This window comes from Choloepus didactylus, chromosome 10 (genome assembly GCF_015220235.1).
Source record: "Choloepus didactylus isolate mChoDid1 chromosome 10, mChoDid1.pri, whole genome shotgun sequence".
In the NCBI taxonomy this organism is placed as follows: domain Eukaryota; kingdom Metazoa; phylum Chordata; class Mammalia; order Pilosa; family Megalonychidae; genus Choloepus; species Choloepus didactylus.
In genome coordinates, this window is record NC_051316.1 from 927,572 (window position 1) to 947,291 (window position 19,720).

Below are 19,720 nucleotides of genomic sequence, written 5' to 3' on the forward strand. Positions count from 1 at the left end.
TGAGATGTGTCACTATTTCACTCTAACCTATACAGACCTACCATATCTCACTTCCTATTCAAAGTTCCATGTAATTGTAGTGTTGGAATAAACTGACTGTAGAAGTTACACTGTTTAGAAAATACAGATCCTGCTCCAAGCAAGCATTTCTTCCATTGGTCTCACAAAGAAGTTGGAGTTTTAACACACAGTCAGTTTCAACTTTCACCCTTTGGTCTGATTTGCCCTAGTCTTAGATCTGCTTCATTCATATCTGTAATTGAATTCTGGACTCTTTTTCAGCTTTTTTTTTAATAGCTGCTATATGCATTAATATGAACCAGATCCACTTCATTCATATCTCTAATTGAAATCTTGACTGTTTTTCAGCTTTTTAAACAGTTACTGTTTGAGGTATTAATGGCATTCGTATCTGCTGAACACTAGCTCTGAGTTTCAGGTGTCACACAGATACCCAGTGTTCCAGAGACTAATCAGGGTATGCACAAAGGGATCAGCATCTGAGTTTGGAGATAACCACTAAAATTCAGGAACAGGTTTGACTGCTGTAAGAGCTTACAATCAAGGGAAAATTACAATAATCATTCCCCTGTTAAGCTGTGTTCTAAGATTCAATTCTGAGTTTACACATTGCAGCTAGTCCACATTGATGTGGCATTATATTGTTTGCCTTTTTTTCTGGTGTACTTCACTCAAAATGCTGTCTAAGGATGCATTCACATTTTTGCATGTCTCACAGCTTCACTCCTTCTTGTATTTGCTCAATATTCCATTATATGCATACACCACATTTCACCATTCTGTTCCTCAGTCTATGTAACCTTAGGCTACATCCACCCATTGCAAATCATGAATACTGCCTCCATAAACACCAGTGTGCAAATGTTCATTCTTGTCTCTGCTCTTAGATCTTCCAATTACATATCCCATAATGAGGTTGAGGATCTTATGGCCCTCCATTCTTAGCTTTCTGTGAAACCACCAAACTGTCTTCCAGAAAGGCTGCTCCATTCTGCCTCCTCATCAACAGTAGATAGTTGCATCCCTCTGTCCATGTTTTCTCCAACATTTTTACTCCTATTTACATTTTTCCTAAAATTTTATAGAGTTATATTCACATACCATATATTTGTCTGTAGTGTACAGTCAGTTGTTCATGGTATCATCAAAAAGTTGTACATTGATCACCATAATCAGCATTTGAACATATTGATTACTACAAAAAACAGTTTTTTTTAATGATGTATAACATGTCATATGGTACAATATAATAGTAAGGACAGAAAACACCACCACTTCCAAGAATCCCAAATCCCTCCCTTATATCCCCCTCTCATAAACATTTAGCTTTGCTATATTGCCTTTGTTACATTTAATTGAAGCATATTACATTGTTACTGCTGACCACAGACTCCAGTTTGCTTTGATTATGTTTTTTTCCCAAATACCATCCCTTTTTCAACATGCATGGTTGACATCCATTTGCTCTCCCACATGCAAAAACATTTTTATATTTGTACATTTAGTAAGAGTCATTTGCCACTCCAGTTTTCGCCAATGTTTTTGTGGTCTATTTTTACCTCTGGTTTCATGAATTCACCTATCCCACCTTTTTCAGCTTTACTCACAGGCATCTTTGTTCAGTGTACTTAAATTATTGTGCAACCATCACATAGTATTATGCTCTTTCTGGATTTATACAATCAGTCCTGCTGAACATTCTGTAGTCCTTCAGCCTCAAATTCCTGATCTCCAACCTCTTTCTGTATCCTGGTAGCCTGTGTTGTCAACTTTTAATGCTCAAACTCTGTTCAATGTTAGCTCATATTAGCAAGACCCTACAGTACCTGTCCATTTGTTTGTGGCCAAATTCACTTAACATAATGTCCTCAAGGTTAATCCACCTTATTATATAATCCATGTCTTTGTTTTTCCTTACGACTGCATAAAATTCCATCATGTGTATATACCACAGTTTTTTATCCACTTAACCATTGTTGGATATTTGGGCTGTTTCCATCTCTTGGCAATCATGAATAATGCCACAATAGACACTGGTTTACAAATGTCTATTTGTGTCTTAACTTTCAGTTCTTCTGAGTATATATCCAGCAATGGAATAGCTGGGATATATGGCAAATCTATACCTAGTTTGCTCAGGAAATTCCACACTGTCTTCCAGAGTGGTTGTGCCATTCTACATTCCCATCAAGAGTTAATGAGTGCCTCTTCCTACACATCCTCTCCAGCACTTGTAATTTTCTGATTTTTGTTTAACAGTTATTCTGGTAGGTGTGAGATAATATCTCATTGTGGTTTTGACATGCATTTCCCTAATAGCCAGTGAAGTTGATCATTTTTTAACATGTTTTTGTGCCATTTGTATTTCCTCTTCAGAAAAGTGTCTGTCCATGCCTTTTGCCCATTTTTTAATTGGACTGTCTTTCTGGTGTTGGATTGTAAGTTCCCTTTATATATTCAGGATATTAAACTCTTATCTGATATGTGATTTCTAAATATCACCTCCCATCTCATAGGTTGCCTTTTTTACTTTTCTGACAAAGTCTTCTGATGTACAAAATTGTATAATTTTGAGGAGTTCCCATTTGTCTGTTTGTCCTTTGGTTGTTTGTGACTTGCTTGTGAGGTCTAGGAAACCACCTCTTATCACAATATCTTTAAGACATTGCCCTATGTGTTCTTCTAAGAGTCTTATGGTCTTAGTGCTGATGTTTACATCTTTTATCTATTTCAAGTTAATTTTTGTATAAGGTGTGAGATATGAGTCCTCTTTCAATCTTTCAGAAATGAATATCCAGTTCTCCAAACACCATTTATTGAAGAGGCTGCTCACTACAACTTGCTTTGGCTTTACTGCCTTACCACAGATCAACTGTCCATAGATGAGAGGGTCTATTTCTGAACAATCAATCTGGTTCTATAGGTTGGTATATCTGTCCTTATGTCAGTATCATGCTGTTTTGACCACTGCAGCTTTGTAATATGTTTCAAAGTCAGGTAGTGTGAGACTTCCAATGTCATTCCTCTTTCTCAAGGTATTTTTGGCTATTTGGGGCACCTTGCCCTTCCAAATAAATTTGTTTTTTTCTATTTCTGTAAACTAAGTTGTTTTGATTTTAATTGGCATTGCATTGAATCTATAAATCATTTAGGTAAAATTGCCTGTTCAGTTTCCTTTAGCACTTTCCTGTAGTTTTCTGTGTAAAGTTCATTTGTGTCCTTGGTTATGTTTATTCCTAAATACTTGATTCTTTTGGTTGTTACTGTAAATGGATTTTTTTCTTGATTGCCTTCTCTTGTTGCATATTCTTTTTGTGTAGGAGCACTACAGATTTTTGCATGTTGATGTTGTAGCTTGCCATTTTGCTGTGTTCATTCACTAGTTCTAGTAGCTTTGCTGTAGATTTTTCTGGATTTTCTTCATATAGAATCATATCATCTGCAGAATGAAAGTTTTACTTCTTCCTCTCCAATTTGGATGTATTTTGTTTCTTTTTCTTTCCTAATTGCTGTAGCTAGCACTTCCATCACAATGTTGAATAACAGTGGTGACAATGGGCATGCCTGTCTTTTTCCTGATGTTAGAGGGAAAACTTTCAGTCTTTCCCCCTTGAGTATGATGTTACCTGTGGGTTTTTCATATATTGCCTTTATCATGTTGAGAAAGTTCCATTCTATTCCTATCCTTTGAAGTGTTTTCATAAAGAAAGGATGTTTAATTTTATCACATGCCTTTTCTGCATCAATCAGGATGATCATGTGGTTCTTCTGCTTTAATTTATTGATGTGGTGTATTACATTAATTGATTTTCTTGTGTTAAACCAGCCTTGCATACCTGGAATAAATCACACCTGGTTGTGGTATATAATTCTTTTTGTGTGCTGCCAGATTCAATTTGTGAGTACTTTGTTGAGGATTTTTGAATCTATATTCATTAAAAAGATTGGTGTATAATTTTCTTTTTTTTTTGTAGTATCATTGTCTGATTTTGGTATTAGGGTGATGTCGGCTTCACAGGATGTGTTAGGTAGCTTTACCTCTTCTCCAAATTTTTTAAAGAGTTTGAGCAGGATTGGTACTAATTCTTTCTTGAATGCTTGGTAGAATTCAAATATTAAGTCACCTGGTCCTAGGCTTTTCCTTTTTTTGGTTGCTTTTTGATGACTGACTCAATCTCTTTACTTGTGATTTGTTTGATGAGGTCATCTATTTCTTCTTGAGTCAATGTTGGTTGTTTATGCTTTTCTAGGAAGTTGTCCATTTCATCTAATTTGTGCAGTTTATTAGCATATAGTTGCTCATAGTATCTTCTCATTATCTCCTTTATTTCTGCAGGGACAGTTATGTCTCTTTACTCATTTCTTATTGTATTTATTTGCATCCACTCTACCCCCCCCCCTTTTTTGTTAGCCTAGTTAGTGGCCCATCAATTTTATTGATTTTCTCAAAAAGCCAACTTCAGGTTTTGTTGATTCTTTCTATTGTTTTCCTGTTCTCAAATTCATTTATTTCTGCTCTAATCTCTGTTATTTCTTCCCTTCTATTTGCTTTGGGGTTAGTTTGCTGTTCTTTTTCTAATTCCTCCAGGTGAGTAGTTAATGCCTCATTTTTTGCTGCTCTTCTCTTTTAATATAGACATTTAGGGCAATAAATTTCCATCTCAAATAAATTTTGCTGCATCCTGTAAGTTTGATATATTGTGTTTTCATTGTCATTTTCCTCAAGGTATTTACTAATTTTTTTTTTTTGTAGTTTCTTCCTTTACCCACAGGTTTTCTAAGGGTGTGTTGTTTAGCCTCCATATATTTGTGAAATTTACTACCTTCTTTCTGTTATTTTTTTCCAGCTTCATTCCATTATTGTCTGAGAAAGTGTTTTTATAATAGCAATATTTTAAAAGTTGTTGAGACTTGCTTTGTGAGCCAACATGTCTGTTCTAGGGAATGTTCCATGAGCACTTGAGTAAAAAAATGTATCCTGCTGTTGTTAGATGTAGTGTTCTATAAACATCTGTCAAATCTAGTACCTTTATCATACAATTCAACATCTCTGTTTCTTTATTGATCCTCTGTCTAGATGTTCTATCCATTGATGAGAGTGGTGTATTGAAGCCTGAAACTATTATTGTAGCGGTATCTACTTCTTCTTTCAGTGTTCTCAGTGTTTGCCTCATGAATTTTGGGGTATTCTGTCTTTGTGCATGAATATTTATGATTGTTATGTTTTTATGATGAAGTGACCTTTTTATTAATATATAGTGTCCTTCTTTGTCTCTTTTAAGTGGTTTACTTTTGGTGTCTAATATGTCTGATATTGATATAGCTACTCCCACTTTTTTTTGTTGTTTGTGTGAAATATATTTTTCCATCCTTACACTTTCAGACTATTTTTGCCCTTGTGTCTTAAATGAGTCTCATGCAGACAGCATATAGATGGGTCCTGTTTTTTAATCAATTCTGCCAGTCTGTTTCTTTTTATTGGGGAATTTAATCCATTAACATTTAGTGTTATTACTGTAGGGGCAATAATTTATTCTATCATTTTGTCTTTTGGATTTTATATGTCATATCTTATTTTTTCCTATCTTCTTTTACCTTTCCTGATAATCTTCATTTCTGCACTCTTCTCCAACTCTCTCTCTCCTTTATTTTCCTATCAGCCTGTAGCACTCACTTTAATATATCTTGTAGTCCTGGTCTTTTATTCACAATCTCTCTCAGGTGTCTTTTTGTCTGAAAATATTTTAATCTCTTCCTCATTTTTGAAGGACAGTTTTGCTGGACATAGAATTTTTGGTTGGCATTTTTTCTCTTTCAGTATTTTAAATATATCATGCCACTCTCTTCTCACCTCTATGGTTTCTGCAAATAAATCTGTCCATAGTCTTATGGAGCTTCCCTTGTATTGGAGAACCTGATCAGTAAGTGTCTCAGAGTAGGTCTATTGGGATTTAATCTGTTTGGGGTACACTGTACTTCTTGAATCTGTAGTTTACTGTCTTTTATATGAATTGGGATATTTTCAGTGAATATTTCTTCTATTATTCTTTCTGCCACTTTTCCTCTCTCTTCTCCTTCTGGGATACCCATAACATGTATATTCGTGTGTTTCATGTTGTCACTCAGCTCCCTAATGCCCTGTTCATATTTTTCCATTTTTTTCACCATCTTTTCTTTTGTATGTATGAGTTCAATTGTTTTGCCTTCCAGTTCACTGATCCGTTCTTCTGCCTGTTCAAATCTACTGTTCTGTTCCTCTATTGTGTTTTTCATCTCCTCCATTGTGGCCTTCATTCCCATAAGTTCTGCTATTTGTTTTTTCATATTTATGAATTCTTCTTTATGGTCATCCAGTGTCTTCTTTATATCCTTCATCTCTTTTGCCATATCTTTCCTCAGTTCATTGAACTGATTAACATTAGTTACCTCAACTCCTGTATCTCACTTGATCCATTAATTTGTTCATTTGGCTGACTCATATTTTCATGTATCCTAGTATGGCTCATTATCTTAAGTTGTCTAGTCATCTGATTTTCTTCATTAGTTTATTCTGGAGCTCATTTTCACTCTTTTACCTAGGAGCTTCTTGTCATTTGACTTTCTTCTCTGACCTTTGTTGTTCAGTTCAGCTTATTTTAGATCTCTAACTTAAGTTCTATTTAATTGATCAGAATTTTTCACATCTTGTATTTCTGTTTCTTGCTCTGCATCTATATAGACTTTTTTGAGAAGGCCCCTCAGATATGGTCAACCCCAGTCAGGTTTACACAGTCTAGAGGGGCCCAGGTCTCAGGAGGTGGATATGGTATTTCCCTGGGAATGAGACCCACCTCGGAGGCCTCTAGAATCTGTGCTTTCCCTGTCCTGTCTGGCAGGTGGCATTTGCCAGCCCACAGCTCCCCCACCTGTGTAAGGAGGTACGGAGTCTTTAGTTCTCCCAGTGACTCTGATTCTGTTGGGGGCATGGCTGACTGAAGCTGGATTCTCATTTCCAGCACCTGGTTCCTGAGCTCCCAGAAGAAGGCCTTCCAGTTGATCTGGACCTCTCTCCATTCTCCCAATCCTGGGAAATCCAATTGTCTCCCAGAGTCACCATTCCTTTCTCCCCTCTCCTCTTTGGGGCAACTCCAGCTTAATTCCTTGGTCAGCCTGAGTTGTCAATTAAAGACTAGGGTGGAGACCTTCAGAAGTGAATCTGGAGTTCAAAGAAATTCTGGATACTCTCTCTTCCCACCATCAGACTAGCCTAGAATTTCAACTTGGGCTTTCTGATAGAAAATAATCACATATACTACTTTTAGATTTAAAAAATAGAAACGAAAAACAAGGAAAAAAAAGGAGTCCCTTTTAAAAGACTTTCCCCAGCCTGGACATTTTGTCAGTGTCAGAAAAGAGCATTTAAAGATGTACTTTGAGATATTGCTTGATAATTATCTGCAACAGCATCAATTCCTCCCATGCTGGGAGCTATTGAATTCCAAAAGTAAGGAGTCAGTGAGAAAGGGGAGAAAAGGCATTTTTTTGGAGCCAGAGAATGGGTGCCTGCTTTTATGTGCCCTCCTTGTTGGAGCCCAGTCACTGTTTAGCACCCCCAGCTCAAAAAATTAGTTAATTAAATGATTAATTCTGCAGTTGAGTCTGGGTTGATCCCCTCTTCTTGCCTTCAGCACATCATTGTGTATTTTTTCCCTTTCAGGGAGCCAGCTGCAAGACAGTCCATGGGTTCTGTGGGGGGGGGGGACACCAAGCACCTCATCAGGGAAACTTACAATATTTGCCACAATCTTGGCTTTTCTTACAGTTCCAAACTTGTGTCTTATGTGTGACTGGCCAATGGAGACCCAGAAAGCACTGTTTCATAAAGTTCTTGTTTAATTACCAGCTGCTGTAGAAGAGAGACTAAATTCTGCACCTCATCACTCTGCCATTTTTTTCTGCCCCTCTACTCTCCACATATTTTTGAAAGTTATAGTTCCTTGGTGGTTATTGGTTTCTAGCTTCATTCTGTTATGGTCAGAGAAAGTGCTTTGCAAAATTGTAATCTTTTAAAAATTAGTAAGACCTGTTTTGTGTCCCAGAATATGATCTCTCCTGGAGAATGTTCCATGAACACTTGCGAAGGATATATATCCTGGTGTTTTGGGGTACAAGCATCTGTATATGTCTGTTAGGTCTAATCATTTGTATTAAGCTCTTGTTCCAGTTTGAAACTGATAGGTACCCCAGGAAAGAGTATGTTCTTTAATGCAATCTTGTGGTGGTACACATACCATGGGTGGGCCATTTGATTAGGTTTCTTCTATGGAGATGTTACCCACACAATTGTGGTTGACATATTTTGACTAGATTACTTCCATGGGTGTATGACCCTTCCCATAAAGGGTGGGCCTCAATTAGATCAGTAGAGTCCTTCAAGAGGGCTCACAGAGAGAAGGAGATAAGGAACTCAGAGAAGCTGAGAGAGGCAGTTTGGAAAGAAATGTACTAAGACATGAAATCCAGAGTTTGGTCCCAGGAGAATGAGTTTGGAGATGCAGAACTAAGAGATAAAGCCCAGAAGTTTGACTTGGAGAAGCTAACAGTGGACCCTCAGATGTTTAGAGAGAAATGCCCTGGGAGAACAAGCAAGGATTCACAGGAGCTGAGAGAGAAGCTAAGAGACACAGAAGACCGGAGACATTTTGGAGAAAGATATTTGGAAACCAGTATCCAGGAGCAAAGGACCAGCAGATGCCAGTCACATGCCTTCTGACAGAGGTGTTCTGGAGGACAATGGGATTTCTTCAGCAGAGGTATCCTTTTATGTCCTTAGAACTGGAAATTTGTAACTGAATAAATCCCCCTTATAAAAGCCAATCCATTTCTGGTATTTTGCATGATGGCAGCTTTAGCAAACCAGAACAAATTTTGGTACCAGAGAAGTTGGGTGCTGCTGAGTTTGAAAATACCAAACATCTTGGAATGGATTTTAAATGGATAAGGGGAATATTCTGGAAGAAAAAATGTGAGGATCTTGATAGTAAAAGCCTAGACTGATTTGAAGAGACTATTGGTAGAAATATGGACCCTTAAAGATATTTTCAGTGAGGCCTTATACAGAAATGATGAATGTGTCATTGCCAATTGGAAGAAAGGCCATCCTTGTTTTAAAGTGGCAGAGAATTTGGCAAAATTGACTCCTGGTGTCTGATAGATTACAGAATTTGAAAGTGACAAGCAGGGATACTTAGTTGAAGAGATCTCCAAAGTAAATTTGGAAACTGCAGCCTAGTTTCTCCTTGCAGCATATACTAAAATGTGAGAAGAAATATTTAAGCTGAGAATTGAACACTTGGGTACTAAGAAACTAGAAATTGATGGTCTGGAAAATTCTGGGCTTCCAGAAAGTGAGACTCCAGAAGACAGTGTACCATACAAAGATTTAATGAAATCTGGAACCAGTCAGCCATTTCAGTACTAGCCAGGATTGGAGATGGAGTTATCCAGAAAGAATTTGAGGAAGATTTTATTATCTGGAGCTTTCACCCCTGTATGCTGCATGCCAAGACATTATTGCATGTGTGAGATCTGTATAAATGGAGCCACTGCCAGTCTGTAACAAAAGGGACATAAAAGAGACAGATTGAAGGAAACATTTATTCAAAGCTCAAACCATGCAATCCATGGTCTGGAGTCAAGAAATCTCAGGATCGGAGAGCAGAGCAACCCATGCATGTGAAGAGGGTGAATTTTTGCCAGAGGCTGAGTTTATGTCTTCTACCTCAAAGCTCATGATGAGTGCTGCTGCCCCAGGCCTCAGAGAGAGTGGAGCACATTCCCTGGGGATTAGGGAGATCCTGCCACCATCTCATTTTTCTGAGGGGTAAGCATGTACCATGGAGATGGCAGAAAGTCTGGGTACCACCCAGATATTTTAGGAGGGTGGAGCTGAGAAAATGTGATCTCCCCACTACTTGGATTCATCAGAGCAATCACCCCAGTGCTCGAAGAAAGCAAGGCTACTGCATGAGCCTTTGAAAGGGGTGGGACTGCCACTATTTCAAGCCCAAGGATAAAACATCATTCTACAAATAACTCTCAGATTTGACATCTAATGAGGTTTGCCCTGTAGGTTTTGGAAATGTTTATGTCCCATTAACCCCCTTTTCCTTTCAATTTCTCCCTTTACAATGGGAATATTTACGCTATGACTGCTCCTCCTTTGTTGGAAATGGATAACCTGTTCTAAGTTGCACAGCCAGAGGGGAATTTTGTCTTTGGGGAAGCCAGGGCTGTAACAGATTTTGATGACTTTGTACTTATCAATTTTTACTGAAATGATTTAAGGCTTTTGTGATATTGTGATGGAATGGATGTATTTTGCATTTGGAAAGAACATGACTACCTTGGGCCCAGAGGGTGAAATACGTCAGTTTGAAACTGTTACATACCCCAGGAAAGTCTAAGTTCTTTAATGCAATCTTGTGGGGGCAGACTAATGGGTGGGTTCTTTCAATTAGATTGTTTCCATGAAGATGTGACCAATCCAAATGTGGGTGAGACATTTTGATTAGATTATTTTTGTAGAGTTGTGACCCCTTCTGTTCAGGGTCATAATTAGATCACTGGAGTCCTTTAAGAGAGCTCATAGAGAAAAGGATCCAGAGAAGCTGAGAGAGACATTTTGGACAGAAATGCACTGAGATGTGTAATCCAGAATTTGCCCCAGGAGAAGCTAGGAGCCAACACAGACCCAGATGCTTGGAGATGCAGACAGAAAGATGTTTGGAGATACTGAGCTAAGAGATGAAGCCCAGAGTTTTCCTAGAGAAGCAAAGAGAGGACCCGAAGATGTTTAGAAAGAAACACCCTGGGATAACAAGAAAGGATTCACAGGAACCGAGAGAGAAGCTAAGAGAGACAGAAGCCCAGAGACATTTTGAAAAAAGCCATTTTGAAATCAAAACCCAGGATAAAAGGACAAGCAGACTCCAGCCATGTGCCTTACCAACTGACAGAGGTGTTCTGGATGCCATTGCCCTTTCTTCAGTGAAGTTATCCTTTTGTTGATGCCTTAGTTTGGACACTTTTATGGGCTCAGAACTGTAAATTTGTAACCTAATAAATCCCCTGTATAAAAGCCGATCCATTTCTGGTATTTTGCATTATGACAACTTTAGCAAACCAGAACAGTTCTCTATTTCCTTACTGATCCTCTGGCTAAGCTGTTCTATCTATATAATTGAATAGTGTATTGAAGTCACACACTATTGCTCCCTTCAGTTTTGCCAATGTCCCTCATGTGCTTTGGAGAACCTTGATTGGATACATAAACAGTTATATTCCTTCTTGGCAAATAATCATGTTATTAATATACAGTGTCATTCTTTGTCTCTTTTGATATTGTTGCTTTTAAAGTCTATTTTGCCTGATATAAGTATAGCTACCCCTGGTGTTTTTGTTTTTGATTTTTTTTTTTTTTTTTTGGTTACAACTTGTATTGATTATTTTTTCCGTCCTTTAACTTTTAAACTATTTGTTTTCTTGGGTCTATGATGAGTCTCTGGTGAACACCAAATAGATGGATCATATTTTTTAATCCAATCTGTCAATCCATATTTTTTGAATTGGAGGAGTTCAATCCACTAACATTCAATATTATTATTGTAAAGGCAGTTCTTGATTCAACCATATTATCCTTTGATTTTATTTGTCAGATCTATTTTTCTCTTTTTATCCTTTAAGTTATCCTTAATACCATTCAATTCTGTGCCCTACTCTAGACCTCTCTCTCTTGTCTTTTTGTCAGCCAACAGAACTCCCTTTAGTATTTCTTGAATGGCATGTCTCTTGTTAACAAATTCTCTCAGCACTTGTTTGTGAAAATTTTAAACTTTCCCTCACTTTTGAGGGCCAAATTTGCTGGATAAAGAATTCTTGGCTTGGAATTTTTCTCTTTCAGAATCTTAAACATATTCTACTACTGTTTTCTCACCTGCATTTTTGCCTGATGAGTAGTCAGCACTTAGTATTATGTGACAGTGAAACTATTTTGCAAGATGCTGTAATGGTGGATACATGACATTATGCATTTATCAAAACTCATAGCAATGTGCAACACTAAATGTGAAACTGAATGTAAGCTAGAAACTTTAGTTAATAATGTGTCAATGTTGGCTCATCAATTGTAATAAAAGTACCAAACTAATGTAATATATTAATAACAGAGGAAACTGTGTGGAAGAGGAGAAGGAGTATATGGGAACTCTTTGTGCTTTTGGCTGAATTTTCCTATAAACCTAAAATTTCTCTAAAAATGTCTATTCATTTAAAAAATCTAAATGTTAAGAATGAGTGTATCATATTTGTGCTCAGTACATAGAAAATGCATCTGAGATTTTATGGTTCTTATAATCATTATTTTATTATGCACTGCTAGAGGGAAGGACATTTTCTTTCTCCCCTTCAACACTCCACAAAATAAAGTATTGCCTTCTGTTACATATACGAGCCTGAAGGTGGCCTCTGTGTGTTTTCACTTGGTCACAGCAGCCTGGGTTTGTTAGAAAAGCCCACTGGTGCCAAACTCAAATTCTTACACATCTGATTCTTTTAAAAATGGCCCAGTTAAGCAATTTTGGCTATTTAGAGTTGACCTGCATTGCCTACCCTAAAAAAAAAAAAATGTCTGCCAATTGTGGTTACCATTGATAAGATAAAACTCTGCACTTATAAGGCCCCAAGCCTCTTTGGCACCTCAGAGCTTTCTTGTCAATAAGCCCTTGTTGTGCAAACCCTGTGACATTGTCTAGATACATAACCCTTGCCCACCCACCACTTTCCCTCTTTCCTGGGAATTTTGGGGGTTTCCCCTTCTCTACTTCTCCTAGAGGCTTCCTCACACTCTGCGTCTGGAATGTTTCCTGCTAAGGAGGACTGCTCTTCCCATGGCAAATCTGTCAAAGCTAAAACATCATCCCCAATAAATAGCTTGTGCATTCCAAAATGCAGTGGTCAAAACTTTTTCTTGGTTAACTACAAACCCTCAAATTCAAAATAACTAAATCCACTCTAGGTATGGCAATAAATATTCTTTGAATATGAGTATGGGAGGAATTATTAACCTTTATGTTTTTTATCCCCATACAGTGGTTTATGGACTTTGGTTTGATCATACCCTTGGATGGATGGAGAGAAGAGATAAGAAGTGTTTCCTACTAGTGTTTTATGAGGAACTGCAGAGGGTAATCTCCTTTCTCTGGCCCTCCTAGTATCAACCCACTTTCTTTCCCTTCCCAGATATCTCTTCCTCCATGCAGAAGCATTGATAAGAGGAAGTGTGGGTCAGTGACTAGAAGCTTGATGCTCAGAGCCAGACTGGCTACTATTTACTGGGTAAACTTGACAAGCTTTTAACTACTCTGTGCCTCAGTGTCACCATTCCCTAACCTGAATAATAATAATTTACTGAGTTGTGAAAACAAAAAGGAAAGTATCTAGAATCCTCTTTCCCATAGGATATGTGTTTAATAAGTGTTAGCTATAGCATCATTACAGACATGTTTCTTCCACATGTCTTTCTGATTTTAGCATAAGACAGTCTCAGGGAGTTAGGCCAGAGCAGCAGCTGACAATCTTCTACTCTTTTTGGTTTATGCACATTCTCCAAGCTGTATGGTGTATGCTTAACACAAGGAAATTGCTATTTACATACATGAAGCTGACTCCAACCTGACAACTCCTGCATCTCATGAACATGTTCTATGCAGGCAACTAAAATCATCCTCAGCTTTGGTCCATTGCTATTGTATGGACTATTGAACTGCCAAGCTATTCCCAAGTCATTTCACATAAAATTTCAGATGTTTTTCCAGATTAGAGTGTTCCCAAATAGAGTTCCTGGGGTGGAGGGTGGGGGTGGTAGACAGAAATCTAAATAATCTCTAGACTTTGTGTGATTACCCACCCACCCCCATCCTGGTGTCAATAACAATAGTCAGTTTTTATCTAGACCTTTATCTATGCCAGATATACTTCTATAAAGTCATTTACTCAGTGGCATTGTTGGCCAGCTGGCCACTGAATTGTTAAGTTCCCCTTTGTAGTGGTAGAGCTATTTCTGGAAAGTGGACTCCCATGTAAGGTCCATATTTCCTAGTCTCCCTTGCATCTGGAAGGGAGCATGTGGCTTGATTTTGTTAATGGAAAATAAGTGGAAAGCTGGGGTCACTTCAGGAAGAATTGATGAAGAAGGAAATGCTTCTTTCCTATGATCTCCTTCTCCAACTGCCAATGGAGGAGAGGAGTGTGAGGATATGATGGAGGATTGAGCCACAAAACAGTAGGAGGCTAAGATTGTAGTCATATTAAAACACATATGACTAAAAATATGCACTTGACTTAATGTGAACAAGGAAAAACCTAGTGCTAAATATACAAGGCATCATGGAAATCTATTATACAAAGTGTTGTTAGCCTCACTAGTAGCATTCTTATAGCCACCTTATGTGGTGTGCATTTTTATCTCCATTTTATAGATTTGAAAACTGAGGCATGTGGGAGTTCAGAAAATGTCAGAAGGTCACACAAGTATTCAGTTTTGGACATTGATTAGACTTCAAACAGCTGGTTCTAAAATCAGTCCTTAGAATCACTATCTGTTGTCAATTTTTCCCCTCAGAACATTAGAGGCAGTGTGGAGAAGATTTGTCAGTTTCTTGGTAAAAATTTGGAACCAGAAGAATTTGACTCAGTACTCCATAACAGCTCCTTCTCAGTCATGAAAGAGAACAAAATGTCCAACATGGGGCAGCCAATTTTCCATGCCTCCACTGAAGCACCAATGCTGAGAAAGGGTGAGAATGGATGGGCTTGGGGACAAGATTGCATCATTGAAGTAGATTGTTTCTCAAGATTCATATAAAGCACAGGGCATGGAAGCAACTCTGAAAATTGACTGCCCTGTGCTTAATTTTTTGAGGAGAATGATCATTTTTCAGAATAAAGATTAAAACATTGCTGAATGGATCATGGGGAGGAATGATCAGAAGATAAACTGTTTTTCCCTTCTTCTGAAAAGTGGTTACTCCTGCCAAGGTATCAGAGAGCCCCAAGCATCATTATCCCCCAGCAGATATCAGGTAGTTAGATGTTCTGGGTCACCTTCAATTTTATCTTTTTATTTTGAAGTGATTAAAGAGTCAAAGAATGTGCAAAAATAGTACACAGGTTACTTATGCCTTTCACCCAGTATTCCCCTAATGGTAACCTCTTTCATAACTATAGTACAATATTTAAGACCATAAAATTGGCATCAGAAAAATCAAGAGACCACATTCAGAATTGACCAGTTTTATGTGCATTCATTTGTATGTGTGTGTTTTTATATTTCTATGATATTTTATCACATATGTGATACCACTACAATCAAGATACAGAATTATTCCATCATCACAAAGACTTCTCACATGCCACTACTTTATACAATCACACCCATTCTTTTCCCCACGTGTTCCCTGGCATCTGGCAACCATTAATCTATCCAAAATCTTTATAATTTTTTCATGCCAAGAATATCATATAAATTGAGTCATAGAGCATGTCAACCTTGTGACATTGGCTTTTTACCCTCACTCAGCATCATAACCTTGAGATCCACTCAAGTTGTTGCATGTATCAATAGTTTCTTCCTTAAACTGCTGACTGGTATTCCATGGTATGGATGTACCAGTGTTTGTTTAACCATTCATTCCTTAAAGAATATTTGAGTTGTTTGCAATTTATTTGCTATTGCAGATAAAGTTTCTATTATCAGTTATGCATAGATATTTTTTGGACATTCATTTTTATTTCCTTGAAGTAAATGCCAAGGAATGAAATACAGTAACTATACGTTCAGTTTTTAAAGAAATTGCCAAACATTTTTTACCAAGTGCTTGTACCATTTTATATGCCCACCAAAAATGTATGACAGATAGTCTTTAGATGTATTACTCACTTACCAAAACTATTGTCAGGTATCTATTGTCAACATTTTGAGCCCATGTGTAATTTGTTAGGCAGAATATAACACATAACATCTTTACCTATAATCATACCTAACCTTAGACCCCTTACCCTATTCTTGATGGCATCACAGATCCTGACTATAATCCAATCCAGGTACTTTTAACCATTCCTCTGCTTCTTTACATGCCTAAAATTGACCCCATATTTGTTATAGCAACTGCTTCCTGGGCTACATCTGTAGGAAAGATTCCTTGCATCTATCCCTACCACATATTTCTCCTTTCATATATTATCCTAAATGGAAATAATCCATGGAATAATAAACACATTACAGGAGATGGATCTGGATCTTTTTCAGAAAATACAAAATGATTATATCCTAATCAGAAACATATATATATATATATATACATACACACACATGCATGCACATACATGTATATCCTGCTTCAGATGGGGGAAATAGAGCTTCTAATTCTCCCATCTCAGTAATTATAGAATGAAATATAAATGTGTTATCTCTCAATTGCTGAATGTGAAGCTTATGTAATATCAGAAATTAACTTCAAATAGGTTAGGAGTGGCAATGCATGCATTTGATCAAAAGTAACTCCTGTAACAGAAGGATGTCTTCCATTAAACAATTGCTTGGATGTAAAATTAAGATTAAGGTTTGAACATACACCAAGATATTTTTAATAAATGGTTGTTTTTTTAAGACAAAACCTCCCCAATTATTGAATGGGTATCCTGTTTTCATAGATGGTGAGCTCCACCACAATGAATGTTTTTGAGTAAGAATAATTTGTTCAGGATAATTCTGGTGAGGAGTACCTCCATTTAGGATCCCATCCTTATATAAGGGATAGTGTAAAAAATGGTGAATGCCAATATATTTGCAAATAGGGTTTTCTGTGTTCACTCACAGGCTCTGCCTTTTATTGGCTGTATGTCCTTTGAAGAGTCCATAGTAAACTGTGGGTAAAATGCTCATTGCAAGAAGAACCCCTAAATGAAAAAGTGAGATAACTTTTGCAAATAGTAATTATCCATTGTGCTCCTCATGTGGCAAGTATAGTGATACAAACTTATCACCCATATGAAAATGAATTTTGATATATGCATCAACTTGGATGGATCTCAAGGCATTATGCTGAGTGAAAAATGTCAGTATCAAAAGGCCACATATTGTATAATTCCATTTATATAACATTTTTAAAGTAACAAATTTATAGAGATGGGGAAAATATTACTGATTTATGGGGATTAGCAATGGAGGGGGAGATGGCTGGGTGTGACTTGAGGAGTAGTATGAGGGAGATCTTTGTTGTGATGGAATATTTTATGACTTACATTAATATACATGTTATGTATATTATATTGTATTGTATTGTATTATATTATATTATGTTATATTATATTATATTATATTATATTATATTATATTATATTATTATTATATTATATATGGGGTAAAATGACAGAGGATTATACAAACACATTATACAAATGTCAATTTTCTGGTCTTGATATTTTCCTATAGTTATCTAGATATAAATATGGGAGGAAACTGGATGATGTACACCCAGGACATCCCTCTACTATTTTTCCAACTTATTATCCATCTACATCTAAAAATAAAGGAATATAAAAATGTTATTATCCATTGTGTTATTTAAATATATTGAAATATATTGTATATAATGGATAATGCAATTCTCTCAACAGTTTATGATTATTATTCCAATAAGGAAGTTGGGGTTCAGAGAAGTACAACAACCCTCTTGTGTTTCCCAAGCTAGTACAGAAGTGGGATTTCAAATCTCATCTGTGTGATGCTGTAGTCACTTGCAGCCACTAAACTGGTGCTCTTCATTGACTTTGTGCACAGGGAGCAGATGCTCATGTTAATGTTCAGAGGTATCACTGACTGGATTGATTGGGTCATTGGGAGAAACAGGGGTAGTCAGGCTTGGATGCATATCTGGGGATTTATTTCTCTGACTTGATACTTTTCCTTCCATCTTTGTCTGGCAGGAATTTCTGAGGACTGGAAAAACCACTTCACAGTGGCCCAGAGTGAAGCCTTTGACAAGCTTTTTCAGGAGAAGATGTCACATTTGGGGCCAGGATTGTTCCCCTGGCACTGAGGCTGTATCTTGCTTCAGGTTTCTGTGTGTTGGTTTGTTGGGCAGGAAACAAGTGATTACCTCTTAGCAACTTTTTTTTTTTTACCCCACACTTCTGATTTGAGTAGTAGTTAACATCATGGAACAAAGGACAAAAAGTCATCTTTTTTCAATGGCTGAATCTCAACTGATGTAGAGTACAAGGTAGACACATTTGTATCTATTCATTTAAGTGGAATGCTTAAAATTATATGGTACTCAATAAATAGAACAAATATCAACTTAAGTGCCCATTTCTTTAAAACAACAACCAAAATATTTTCTATTAGGATTGTCAAGGATAAGTACAAGAAAACCCTGTTCTCTGTCTGAGGTTGGAAGAAACAGAGCAGAAGCAGTATCACACACTTAAGAATCAAATTATGAACTTTATGACTGATGAAGATCATGTTGGGGAATTAAGCCTATTTTTGGCCTGTCCCACAGAAGTGTCTGATGTATCCCACAGTATAGCATTGCTACAAGAGAAGAAAGGGGAGCAGGTGTGTGCTCAACTGGGTGAATTAGAACTGGTCCCAAGTCATTGTTTAGGTCAACAAAAGAATATTCTGTGAAAAGCTAAGTTTAAAAAATTTGGTATGGCTACAGTAATATCAGAAAACTTTGATGAGAAAAATGCTTCCCAAGTCCTCCCTGTTGATTCATCTATATTTATGGATGTGGGGAACTAAAATCCATAAGGTTGCATCCATCCCAATCATAGAGTCCTCTAAGATTGGCCCAAACAAATATTTCTGCAAATACTTGAGAAAGGAGAACAAAAACATACAAACTTTACAGTGAGAACTGTGCCATGAACACCCGTTCAGGATGTTATGAAGCTTGTGGCATGATGGCAGTTGTGCCTCTTTGAAATAGCAATTGGGTAAAGCAGGGCATCAGCAATGGAACTTTCCAATCAATACCTCTCTGACTCACTAGTATATTCATACAGGAAGCTGGGCTACGTTCATTTCAACACTTTCAAGATCAATTGGAGAAACCAGGTTCTCCACTTCTGGGAGAGTGTGAAACATGTTACACATTTTTCATGAATATGATTTCTGCATACAAATATAAATAATTAAAATAAAATTCCACCACTTTCTTACATTTGAGAATAATTCACATTATTCAAATTATTCTTCCAATATTCTAAACGTTATAAAATTATAAAGAACTTGTGATAGTTTCTTAATTGTCATAGAGAATGCAAGAAAGTTTTATATTGTATTTTCAATAACAAGAAAATCAATGTAACTCAGGAGGAACTATTTAAATTTCACCAGAAGCAGGAGTTGATCAGGGGATCTGGAGAAAATTCATTTTCAAAATGTCAAGCTAGGTAAAAGGGAATTACTTTTGCACACACTTAAGAGTTAAAGTAGGTATCTGTTGCCTACATTTTGAGGTGCTGGCATTGTTTCATGCTGTATGATTTGCAGGAGGAAGGACCTACAAGACAGTTAATGGAGAAATTTCTAAGAAGCTGCTTTGGTTATTGGCCGAAAAACTGATATGAAGCACTTTCTCAAACAAACCCA

The 19,720-nt window shown here is 37.0% G+C and overlaps 1 protein-coding gene across 1 annotated transcript in view; it reads left to right on the forward strand.

Moving 5' to 3' along the window:
* Positions 1-19,438, forward strand: part of LOC119505684 (bile salt sulfotransferase-like) — a 76,305-nt gene extending 56,867 nt beyond the window's left edge. The window contains exons 4-6 of the mRNA XM_037798555.1: positions 13,150-13,244; positions 14,681-14,855; positions 18,046-19,438. Of these exons, the coding sequence (XP_037654483.1) occupies positions 13,150-13,244; positions 14,681-14,855; positions 18,046-18,158 (383 nt within the window). The 3' untranslated portion in view covers positions 18,159-19,438. The remainder of the gene's footprint in view (positions 1-13,149; positions 13,245-14,680; positions 14,856-18,045) is intronic.
* Positions 19,439-19,720: the final 282 nt, after the last annotated feature.